Source organism: Orcinus orca, chromosome 15 (genome assembly GCF_937001465.1).
Source record: "Orcinus orca chromosome 15, mOrcOrc1.1, whole genome shotgun sequence".
Lineage (NCBI taxonomy): Eukaryota > Metazoa > Chordata > Mammalia > Artiodactyla > Delphinidae > Orcinus > Orcinus orca.
Window position 1 is genome coordinate 64,198,075 of NC_064573.1, and position 12,111 is coordinate 64,210,185.

Genomic DNA, 12,111 nt, shown 5'->3' on the forward strand with positions numbered 1-12,111 from the left:
TCGTGTGGGCGGGGCCTGGAGCGGCCAATGTCTCCTTGGGGGTGGGGTTACTCGGAGCCGGCCGGGCTACAGCACTTCCGGAAATCAGCGCCGTAGCACGCGGAGACTGTCGGCCGACGCCGGGGGGTGTAGTCTAGGCAGCCAATCGGGGGGCGCTGTGTACCTGCCCAGCCAATGAGGAGCGGGTTTCCGCGGCGCCCCGCCCCCCCCGCTCCCTACAGCCCTGCCCTGGAGATCACCCACCTGGATTCCGTGCTTTCTTTCTCCCTGGCGGCGTTTCGCGCGCCTTCCCGCTAGAAATGCCGTTCGTTGAGCTGGACACGAACTTGCCCGCCGGCCGTGTGCCCGCGGGACTAGAGAAGCGGCTCTGCGCGGCCACTGCCGCCATCCTGGGCAAGCCTGAGGACGTGAGTATGCCCAGGGGAGCACGGAGAGGGAGGAGGTTGGCGGATGGGGTCGGGCTCTGTCCGCGCTTCGGCTTCCCCACCGCGACCCTGACTCTTCCGCGCCCGCCTCCCGCCAAGTCTGACCTCCCGCTCTCCAAGACCCCGCGGCCCCACCCGCCACGTCTGCTCCCTGTCGCCTTGCCCAGCCATGACCCCGACGTGACCTGCAAGGACCCCGGCCCGTGCCCCCGGCCCTGAGCCCGCGGGGCCTGCGCTCTCCCACTCCGCGCTACCCGGTCCTCAGCACCATCCCGGCCTACACTGGCCTCAGGCGAAACTTTCGTGTCACCGCAGCGCGTGAACGTGACGGTGCGGCCCGGCCTGGCCATGGCGATGAACGGCTCGGCGGAGCCCGGCGCGCAGCTGCTCGTCTCCTCCATCGGTGTGGTGGGCACGGCCGAGGAGAACCGCGGCCACAGTGCCCGCCTCTTCGAGTTTCTCACCAAGGAGCTGGACCTGGCCCAGGACCGGTGCGTAGGGGCAGGGAGAGGACCCTCTTGGGACTGCTGCGAGACGGGGCAGGGATCCAACTTGAGGCCCTTCCTAAGGTTGGGGAAAAAATTAATTCCCCACCCTTCGCTAGAAGGATGTGGTGCCGCAGGACCCCTTGCGCCCCCCGGTGGTGGGCCCACCTTGAGAGTGGTAGTGGAACTGAGTGAATTCCTGGCTCTGTAGTGGTCCCTGTGACACCTGGGCAAGGTGTGGCCTCCAGGACCTCAGTGTTTCCATCTGTGAAGTGGGAAGGCTCTCCTTTAACTACTCCCTGGGGGTACTGCATGGGATGGCACTATACTGCACTTGCCTTGACACCTGGTAGGGCAGGATGTTGTTACCCTGACAAAACCAAGGCCATTTATCATCTGCCTTCAGGCTTCCCCACATCTTAGGGAAACAGGTGTAATTTTCTAGAGCGTCTCCAAGCTGGTCGAGGAATTCTGGGTATGTCCTGAGGCTGTGACCTTTGGGCCTATGGCCCAATTAGGTCCCAGGTAAGATTCCTGGGAGGGCCACAGAGTAGTGGAAAGAGCATTGGCCTGAATGTCTGGAGACCTGGGTTCTGGGTCCCATGCAGCTGGAGGATCCAGACAAACCTGGAAGTGAACCATCTCTGGTTTGTAGCCTTCTCTTCTGTGAATAGAGAGGCATGGATTAAACGATTCCCAAGAACACCTACAGCTCCCAAACCTGGGACTCTGTGGCAAGGTTAAAGTTTCTTCCTGGGTGAAAAATATTCCTGAGCCAAGTCCATGCCTACAAGGAACTAAGTATATGAGAAGCTTGAAAGAACCTTCCAGAATGGAGCCTTCATTGGCCCAGAAAGGCTGGTGAAGAATGGTTACTTGTGGGGGGTGCTCAGACCTGGTCCTCAAGCTGGGGAGTGATAATAATTCTAACAACATAAGTAATGTGTAATTTACCATGTGCCAGATACTCCATAGGTAACTCACATGCTTGATCCCATTTGATCCTTAGAAGTTTTGTCCCCCTCTCCATACCCCTCGTGTGGACATGCCATCCCCATGAGGTAGATACCTCCATTATGCCTATTTACAAATGGGAAAACAGGTTGTCACATATACCTCCTTGGTCCCAGGCTATCCCAGGTATCCTGTTTCTTCACAAGGAACTTCCTATCACTTCTGTGAGAGGGGCACACTCACTCACTCCACAGACATTACAGGGGTGGTGGGGGAGTCACCTTGTGCCTGGCCTTCTTGAGCCAGGCTTTGCAAAAACAGGCAGCTTGGGCACTGCGCATGCCCCCATGGGGCCTGCAGTTTGGAAGACAGGGCTCCCCTGTGAACCCACAGACAGAGCATACAGTGACCACAGAGGCCGCCATGTTGAGAGTCTGTTCTTGGTGGGTGATGATGATGTGCAGTCACCATCCCAACCTTGACATGCCCACTGCCCTTTCGGGGGTTGGGCAGAGAGCATTAATGGGTTGAGACAGGCTTGCAAAATGCCTGGGGGGCTAAGGCAGGCTGGCCTGAGAGCCCATGGTGGGAGTACCTGGCTAGGGGTCTTGGAATGTGAGGCATTAGCCAAGGAGCTGATGACATCTTTTTCTCTGTCTCCTGAAGGATAATTATCCGCTTTCTCCCCTTGGAACCCTGGCAGATCGGCAAGAAGGGGACAGTCATGACCTTTTTATGATTGGCGTGGAGGGCATCCAGGGCATCTGTGAGCTGGCAGCCCCTTCCAGAGAGGCTTCCTGGCAGAGTGAGGGCCTGGTGGATACCAGCTTCTGGCAGCCCCACGTGCAGACAGGCCTGTGACCTCACGGTCCTCTTCCCCATCCTTATGACAAATAAATGAAGAGCGTTGTCTCTCAAACATGACTTCTCTACTTCCCTTTACCCTCCTCCGGCATTCTGGGCCACCCTGGGCAGCAGGGTTGGTTTATGAGGTGGGGACTTTAGGGAACCTGGGAGGTGGGATGTTCCTGTCTTCAGGGCCTCTGATTCATGTTTTGTATCTCAGCTGCCCAAATCAGGGTGGAGGGCTCAGCCTGGAGGCCCTGCTCCCGATGCCCATGTTCAGGCTGGTGGGGAGGAGCTGGCAGCTGGTCCAGCCTGGGCCTTCCTGCAGACTCTGCGGACCAGATGTTCCTGTCCTCAGCCTGGGCTTTAGGGACCTTCCGTGGACATTGCCAAACTTCACCTTCTCCAGTGAATCTTGATGAGAATGCAGTGTAGCTGTGCGCCTTGTAAAAATCCATGTCCCAGGGCTTCCCTGGTGGCGCAGTGGTTGAGAGTCTGCCTGCCGATGCAGGGGACACGGGTTCATGCCCCGGTCCGGGAAGATCCCACATGCCGCGGAGCAGCTAGGCCCATGAGCCATGGCTGCTGAGCCTGCGTGTCCGGAGCCTGTGCTCTGCAACGGGAGAGGCCACAACAGTGAGAGGCCCGCGTACCGCAAACAAAACAAAACAAAACAAAAAAACCCATGTCCCAGAATGGCAAACCCAGAAATGCAAAATCTGCTTCTAGAAATGGAATGAATGGGATCCCGCACCCCCATCTAAAGAACATACCATGCTTTTGCATTTCAGAGGATATACAGGTGGGGTGGGGGTAGCCCAAAGGAGGTCACCTTTTCAGTTTCCTTCCGGATGCAGAGTTTACATCTCTGGGTGCTATGTTTCTCTGCACAATTAAAGCTGTGCATCCTGTGCACCAATGAAATACCAAATTGAGATCTGCAGTCTATGCAGTCCACCTGGTTAATAAGTTAGTTTCCAAAAGAATGTGCCTGTGCCTGCTGTGTTTACCTGACCACCGCTGAGGGCTTGTTAAAAGCTATAGCTTGGAGTTCCTTTCCCTGGCTCCCTGTCCCAGCTGTTTCTGCTCTCATTCCTTCTGCCAACATGGATGTCTTGCTTCCCAAAGGGGCTCAGGGAATGTTTGTGGGTTGAATGCAAATGAATGGTTGAAGTGCCTAAGGAGGGATTCATGCCTAACCCTTGCCAGGACCATAAGGTAAGATCTGGTCTCCCCAGCTTCAATCTTATCCCCACTATTGTGAGTGATGTCATCTGTTTGCTGTGAGGACTGGCCCCTCCCCCCACACGGGCATTACCTCTCCCCGTTGTGGCCCTGAGTTTTACCCCCTGAAAACACCATGCTGCATGAGGCTCCTGCATGGCCAGCAGTGTTTCTCAACTCAAAACCTTGCCACACAGCTAGCTCCCTGCTGCTTGCACCACCCTTCCCATCTTTGTTCAACTTTCACTCCAGAGCATCTTTCAAGATACAACTCAGTTGTGGGAACTGCATACAAGGTTGCAAGTCATCCAGGAAAGTTTGAAACCATCTGTTTATGCTCTGTTTAACCCAACCCTGCCCCTTATACTCCTCTCAAAAATCAAGGTTGGCGACTCAATTATTTTTTTATCTACTAGCATATCGTTAAAGCTTTACTGTACTGAACCGTCTATGAGTTCTTCACCATGGTTTTACTGTCTATAAATAAAGTCAAAGAAAAAGCCATAACATTCGTTCTTTAAGTCATTCTTGCTGGACTCAAGCCGCTATGAATGTCAACCAGTGTGAAGCCCTTCCCTAAAACGCTTAGCTCCCAAGAGCGTTACCCCTGTGTCCCAGGCCCTTGTCAGAAACCCGTCAATGCTGGGCCCTCCTTCCGGCTCTGTTCTGTCACTTCCTCCCCGGTACGTTCATCCCCCGCTCCCCCTCCCCCTTTTTCTTTTGCTTCAGTAGTTGCTTGTATCTGTGACTTTTAGGTTTCAAATCCTTTTCGGAACGAGGTGAGGTCCAGGTAATGTGAGAATGCTCTTCCGGCCCCGGTTCCCTCCAAGTGTCCCAGGTTTCCACGGCCTTCAGAACACCTGTCGCAGGTTGTAACAGTAGTGCGGCCGTCACTTGGCAGCTGCTGCGGGCCAGGCCCCGAGCTCGGTGCTTCCCGGGTACGACAAGCGGTGGGGAGGGAGCGGGCGCTGAGCCCCCAGCCGCGCTCCGGCCGAAGGGCAGGGCTGTGCCAGGCACCTGCAGGGTCCTCGCGCGCCAGCTCCGCGGGGCGGCGCGTGAGCGCTTGCCGACTGGCTGGTGGAGCCGGCTCCGGAGCCAATGGGAGCGCGCCTTGTTGTGAGGCGCGCAGCCGGCAGGCGCGGGGGTCTGGCGGACAGGCGGTTGCCGTGGAGACGCCTGGTGAGTTCGCTGGCAGCGGGTTTGGGGCGGCCCCGGGTCGGGGCGCGGCTCTGCCCTGCCGGGGGCGAGGGTTTGACGGGCGGCGGTGGCGGGGTCCGGCCGGGCGGACGCTGGGGCTCCTCGTGGGGAAACCGAAGCCGGGACCCGGAGCGGCCCGGCTGGGCCCCGCTGCCGCGCGGGCCTCTCGTCGGCTCCTGCTCGTCCCGGGGGGCTGAGAGGGGCTCCGCGTGGGGGCAGGGATCACAGTGGCCGCAGCGGGAGCCGCCGTCCGGTCTATGGCTTCGGTGCCGGGCCCCGCGCTGACCACCGCCTCGCGTCCTTCTACTTCACCTTCACGGCGGCGTTGCGCGGTGAGCGCCCCTCACGTGTGGAAACTGAGGCCGAGGGGATGTGCAGCCGCTTGTCCCGAGTCCCCGGCTCCCCCGCGGGCCGTTGGCTTCAAACTGCAAGCTTTGACTGCCCCACCGCCCCGAGGAGGCGGACCTGGGCCGGATAGAGCTTTCTGATGCTGGCAGGTGTCTGCACAAGGGGCTCTGGGGGCCCTCCACCCTTAGGGGCCTGGGTTACTACAGGTCGTGCTGTGTATGCGGATTCCATGCGGCGGCTGGGCTTCCTTCTGGGTGACTCATAATCGTTCTTAGAACTGGAGTATCCGAGTAATAGTATTATGTCTTGTGGCTGTAGTAAGTATGAGTATACTTATAATAGTATAAGTATTCGGGTGCTATACTGTACTGAGTACTGTGGTCGCAGCCAAAGACAGTATGTAAGAGAGTGGTGGTGTTTCAATAAAATTTTATTTAGGGACACTGAAATTTGAATTTTATGTAAGTTTTATGTAATTTTCACGTGTCACGAAGTTTTTCAACCATTTAAAAATGTAAAAATCATTCTTTGCTCTTGGGCTGTATGGAAACAGTAGGCTAGTGAGTTTGCAGACGCCTGATTTAGTCCAAAGACTCATGCAGTAGAGGAAACTGAGACCCAGAGGGGTTATCTTATGCCATGTCAGTCACACAGCCGGGTAGTGCCCCAACTGAGCTTAAGACCTACTCTTCCCGACTCCTTCCCGACTCCTGGGCCAGAGCCTGCTAGGAAACATCACCACTTACCACTGGATCAGGGTACGAGGTGCTCAAAGTGTGCTGTTGTTATGTGTTCTGAAGGACATGAAAACTATAAAGAGTTTGAAAACTTGTGAGGTTTAACTCCTGAATGTGCTGTTCTGAGAAAATGCAACTGTTCTGCTGGGAGACTGAGAAATGATACCAGATACTTCCCTTCTCATCTTTATACAGTAGCTTTTTTTTTTTTTTTTTAACTCCTTTTTGTGGTTTCTAGGGTTTGTGGTGAATAATATGGCTATGGTCCTCATTCTCACATTGCTTACAGATGATAAATATATAATCTCAAATGGTTATTTCTTTGTAAAGTTTTTATTTTAAACTACTTTGTGTGTTTTTATTGAAGTATAGTTGATTTACAATGTTGTGTTAGTTTCAGGTGTACAGCAAAGTGATTTGGTTAGACATACATATATATCTTTTTTTTTCAGATTAATTTCCCTTATAGGTTATTACAAAATATTGAGTACAGTTCCCTGTGCTATACAGTAGGTCCCTGTTGGTCATCTATTTTATATATAGTAGTGTGTATCTGTTAATCCCAAACTCTCAATTTATCCCCCCCACTTTGGTAACCATAAGTTTGTTTTCTATGTCTGTGGGTCTATTTCTTTGTGGTATATAAGTTCATTTGTATCTTTTTAAAAAATTTTTTAGATTACACATATAAGCAATATCATATATTTGTCTTTGTCTTACTTCACTTAGTATAATAATCTCTAGGTCCATCCGTGTTGCTGCAAATGGCATTATTTCATTCTTTTTTTTGTGATAGTTATTTAATATATTTAGTTTCCTTATCTTTTTGTGTGCGTCTGGTCTTAGTTGCGGTACGCGGGATCTTTTGTTACAGGGCGCGGACTCTTGGTTGCGGCGTGTGGGCTTCTCTCTAGTTGTGGTGCGCGGGCTCCAGAGTGCATGGGCTCTGTAGTTTGCGGCATGCGGCCTCCCTTGTTGAGGCGCGTCAGCTCAATAGTTGTTGACCGCGGGCTTAGTTGCCCCGCAGCATATGGGTTCTTGGTTCCCCCACCAGGGATTGAACCTGCGTCCCCTGCATTGGAAGGCAGATTCTCTACCACTGGACCACCAGGGAAGTCCCTCATTCTTTCTTTTATGGGTGAGTAATATTCCATTGTATAAATATACCACATTTTATTTATCCATTCATCTGTCGATGGACATTTAGGTTGCTTCTGTGTCTTGGCTATTGTAAATAGTGCTTCAGTGAACACTGGGGTACATGTATCTTTTCAAATTATGGTTTTCTCCGGGTATATGCCTGGGAGTGGGATTGCAGGCTCGTTTGGTAGCTCTATTTTTAGTTTTTTAAGGAACCTCCGTACTGTTCTCCATAGTGGCTGCACCAGTTTACATTCCCACCAACAATATAGGAGGGTTGCCTTTCCTCTACACCCTCTTCAGCATTTGTTATTTGTAGATTTTTTTAACACTTTATTTATTTTTATACATTTATTTATTTATTTATTTTTGGCTGCGTTGGGACTTTGTTGCTGCACGCGGGCTTTCCTTTTAGTTGCGGCGATCGGCGGGCTACTCTTTGTTGTGGTGGGTAGGCCTCTCGTTAAGGTGGCTTCTGTTGTCGCGGAGCACAGGCTCGAGGTGCGTGGGCTTCAGTAGTTGTGGCACATGGACTCAGTAGCTGTGGCTCACAGGCTCTAGAGCGCAGGCTCAGTAGTTGTGGTGCACGGGCTTAGTTGCTCCGCGGCATGTGGGATCTCGCCGGACCACAGCTTGAACCCATGTCCCCTGCATTGGCAGGCGGATTCTTAATGACTGCACCACTAGGGAAGCCCTGTAGGGAGTAGGGGCGGAGGGAGGGCCTTCCTTCCTTAGTCCAGAATCTGGCAGCTGAATCGGTTGCTGTGAAGCCTGATCTGTCCACAATCAAAAGCACGTGTGGAAATCCACTCCCAGAGAAGAGTGAGTCCTTGGGGAAGCTGGTTTGGCCTCTGAAAGGTCGACTGAAAGACGCCACCCAGAGTTGATGGGGACTTCATTCTCTCCCTTCGCTCTTCACAGGGGCACTGCCCCTTGGGATGTGTGTGTGTTTTCCCTAGGTACAGGGTTTTAGTGCTATAGTTTCTACTTTTATCGTCTTTTTTTTCCCAGATTGTATGGTGGTCACAGTGCCCATTGTAGCATAGTTTATAGTCAAGCAGCAGTTTCCAGAGTTAATCAGCAGAATTCTTTTTTCTAAATGTGGAACCCAGGAGATAAAATAGCTATCAGCCTCGTGGGGTTTCAGTCTTCCTCATCTGCGAAGACTGTACTTTCTTTCTTCCTTGTAGGAACCCTTGGAGAACTCAGAGCCCATTGTGAAGGTCTTAGCTGTGAGCTCCATTGGCAGTAGCAGTGGTCATTTTATTTTATACATGTGGAGCACATGTTCAGTCTCCGCCAAGGCTCATTTCCACTGCCTGCTGGGCCCTTCGGGGCCTTCTGCCAGCCTCTCAGGTGGGACTGTTCCTGGCTCCCTCCTCTGCCCTGACGGGCTTGTTTGGTGGTGCTGCCTCTTCCTCCCCGCCCCACAGGCCAGAACCCCCGCTATTACCCGGCACCCCTGCTGCTCCCTCCAGCCTCCCAGGGCCCCCGTTCTGTGAGTTTGCCTCCTGGAACGTGTCCCCCTCTCTGTCCCCAGTGCCACTGCCCCAGCCAGGCTCCTGGCATCTCTTTGTTTAATAGCAGCACATAGTTCACAGACCAAACAGCTCGCCTGTGTAGGGTATACAATTCAGTGAGTGTAAGTGTATCCATAGAGTTGTGCAACCATCACCACCGTCAATTTCAGAACATTTTCATCACCCCAGAAAGAAGCCCTGTACCTGGTAGTAGTCACTCCCCATGTGTCCCTCTCCCCTAGACTACTTTCTGGTTCTGTAGATTTGCCTATTCTAGACATTTTGTATAAATGGAATCAGACAATATGTGGCCTTCGTGACTGGCTTCCTTCATTTAGCGTGTTTTCAAGGTTCATCCATGTTGTAGCAAGTACCAGTGCTTTAATTTTATTTATCACTGAATAATAATCCATTGTATGGACATACCACATTTTCTTTATCCATTTGTCAGTTGACGGACATTTGGGTTGTTTCCACCTTTAATCTGTCATGAGTAATGCTGCTGTGAACATTCATGAACAAGTTTTGGTGTGGACATGTTTTCATTTCTCTTGGGGGTGGAATTTCTGTGTTTGACATTCTGAGCAATTGCCAGACGGGTTTCACCATTTTTCGTTCGCATCTGCAGTGGATGAGGTTCTGATTTCTCCACATCCTCACCAATCCTGTCATTTTTTTAGCAGATTTCACACTGGTCTGCCTACCTCTAATTTTTTTCCTTTTATATTTCCCTCCCATCCTCCAGGCCCCCTGCCTCTGCCTTCCCGCCCTCCACCCCACTGCTGTCCCTTCCTGGGGTTTAACACAGGGCTTCCTCCTTCACCTTCCTCCATCCCTTCGAATGACTTGTTCTCCACCTGTTGCCTGTTATTTCATTCAACTTTTGAAAAAATAATTGTTTATTGATCTGTAACCTCTGCTGAGCAGTGAGTCCTGGGGGCAGATGTCGGTCTAACTCCCCTCTGTCCCTGGCCCCTGGTCTGGCAAAGGTGGGCATTCCGTCCCAAGGACCAGGGGCTCCCCGGGTAACAGACTGAAGAGCCATCCCGAGGCCCACTAGCCTGTGTGCCCAGAGCCGGGAGGCCCGTGGGTTTGGACACGGGTTCCTGGTGGCCTGGTGCTTCCCGGGCCCTCCCTCAGCCTGTTCTCCTTCCTCCATAGGAGCCGCGTGGGCTGGCACTGCCCTTCCGGTGCTGGGCGGTGCTGGGCGGTGTGCCGAAGTCTCTGACTATGGTATGTGCTGATGCTCACCTGCTCTGCGGTCCTCCGGGGCGAGGGCCGTGTTCTTGGATGGGCCCTGACGGCTGTCTGAATGGGGCAGCGTTCCTCCCCAGAGGGCTCTTGGCACCCTCGAGGGTGTGGGTGCCCGCTCTCCTGTTGGGTGGTTTGCAGGGCTGCATCACCATGGCTAGAGAGGCACACAGTTATCCCGTGTCATTGGAATCTGTTTTTCCGATGCCTGGGTCTTCTGCTGTGTCGGGCCATTGCTGGGGTGTCCCCAGCCTGTTCCTGTTGTAGTGGACACGCTCCCTGAACAGGTTGGTGTGGTTCCCTCAGAATGTCCCAGTCCTCCTTTTCCTCCGCATCTGGGGAGGCCGTAGCTGTTTGAGGCCGAGTGTGTTACAGAGTGTTGTGCGTGTTGTGGGTTATTGAAGAGACGAGACACGTCTCATCTAAAAGCAACTCTTCCGTCAAACCTCTGCTTCTAGATTCGAATCGCAGCCTTAAATGCCAGCTCCACAGTTGAGGATGATCATGAAGGAAGCTTTAAAAGTCACAAGACCCAGACAAAGGAGGCGCAGGTGTGTGGTCAATGGGCTTCTCTGCAGCTGGACCTTGATTCTCATTTCTGCGGGTGGCACCATGTTTCAGATGCATCCCGATGTCTCCTGAATGGGATTTTAGAGGAAAACCCTGTTTGCAGAGATGGCCGGCTCTCCATCTCCTGTTTGACCTGCTTCACTTAGAGAGGGTCACGCTGAGGATGGTCACACTGTTTATTCTGAGTGTGCGTGGGCCCTTCTGCAGCCGGAGCTGGCTCTTCACTCAGCTGGTTGTGTGGGCCTCAGAAGCTGGCACACCCAGGGGATGGCAGCACGTCACTTTCCAGGGGGAGGCCCCGGAGGGTGCTGCCTAGCCCAGGTCTCACTGGTGGTCTGTGGGGAGCACGGATTCTTGGTCTTTCCTCTCTGCCACGAGGCCCGGCACCACTTCCGTTCCAGCCTGCCTGCCTTACTCTCCGCCGGCTCTCCCCACACCTCCTACGCGAATATAACAAGGGTTTGCTCCGGTCTTTGTTTTCCCTGGAATAAGCATACACCTCCCCCTTCTCGGGAGAAGCCAGGACAGTGTGTGGAGCCCTCACAGACGCTGCTAGTCAGTGGTCCCCGGCCCTGAGGGGTGTCAGTGGGGCTCAGCCTGCCCAGTGCCCCCTCTGCCCCTCCCGGCAGCGAGCAGGCTGAGGCAGAGCAGCACATAGAAAGCAGTGGAAGCCTTCCCTGCTCTCTCGGAGTCCCTGGGTTATTACGGCTGCTGGGGCCACTCTCCCAGAAAGCGTCAGCGAGGCTCACAGAACCTTGGCATTGCTCTGCTCTGTGCCCTCAGCCTGCCTTCTGCTGTTGCTTAGACTCAGGTGAGCCCGTGCTGCTCGTGTCTCCTTGGGGGGCTGCTGAGGGGCTCTTCTCCCAGTGATGAGCTCCTGCGAGCTTGGAGCGTTAGGACTGTTTCCAGCACAGAGCGTGCAGCTGACGAGTAACATGGCCTTGACAGCAGCCCCCTCTCACACATTGTTGGCTTAAAAAGACAAACCTTTGTGCTGTGTGAAAATGTTTCCTGTCTTGGTTTGCAGGAAGCAGAGGCTTTTGCCTTATACCACAAGGCCCTGGATCTGCAGAAGCACGACCGGTTTGAGGAGTCCGCCAAGGCCTACCACGAGCTCCTGGAGGCGCGCCTGCTGCGAGAGGTGAGGCCCCAGAGGCCCTCTGCCCCCAGCTTCCCCGCCTGCGGAGCGTCCACCTCTCTGGCTTGCTCTGAGGGTTGGGTGAGTCCAGAGAAGCATGCAGAACGGTTCTAGGTGCAGAGTAAGAGCTCCGTAAATGCCAGCTGCTCTTCCTACTTGGTCTTCACAGCCACTCTGCCAAGTGCGGGTGCATTGTCCCCAGTTCACAGTGTGGAGATGGAGGCTTAGCGAGGTGGTGTTGGCTCAAAGCCATGCAGCTAGTGAAGCATCAGAGCT

The 12,111-nt window shown here is 53.7% G+C and overlaps 2 protein-coding genes across 10 annotated transcripts in view; both read left to right on the forward strand.

The window, feature by feature from the left end:
• The first annotated feature begins 116 nt into the window (after positions 1 to 116).
• Positions 117 to 2,788, forward strand: LOC101276351 (D-dopachrome decarboxylase). Its single transcript, XM_004276045.4, has 3 exons — positions 117 to 407; positions 741 to 916; positions 2,531 to 2,788. The coding sequence occupies exons 1-3, from the start codon at positions 300 to 302 to the stop codon at positions 2,601 to 2,603; spliced, it is 357 nt and encodes a 118-aa protein (XP_004276093.1). The 5' UTR covers positions 117 to 299; the 3' UTR covers positions 2,604 to 2,788.
• A 2,084-nt stretch (positions 2,789 to 4,872) lies between these two features.
• The window catches only part of CABIN1 (calcineurin binding protein 1), a 97,996-nt gene continuing 90,757 nt past the window's right edge, over positions 4,873 to 12,111 (forward strand). For 3 of the 9 annotated variants that reach the window (XM_033439652.2, XM_033439654.2, XM_033439656.2), the window contains exons 1-4: positions 4,925 to 5,113; positions 10,038 to 10,109; positions 10,586 to 10,678; positions 11,725 to 11,838. In XM_033439652.2, coding sequence (XP_033295543.2) covers positions 5,033 to 5,113; positions 10,038 to 10,109; positions 10,586 to 10,678; positions 11,725 to 11,838 — 360 coding nt within the window. In that variant the 5' untranslated portion in view covers positions 4,925 to 5,032. Of the gene's footprint in view, positions 5,114 to 5,135; positions 5,464 to 8,223; positions 8,713 to 10,037; positions 10,110 to 10,585; positions 10,679 to 11,724; positions 11,839 to 12,111 lie in introns of those variants that run through there. The other 6 variants (XM_033439660.2, XM_033439661.2, XM_033439657.2 and 3 more) reach the window with 6 other exon arrangements.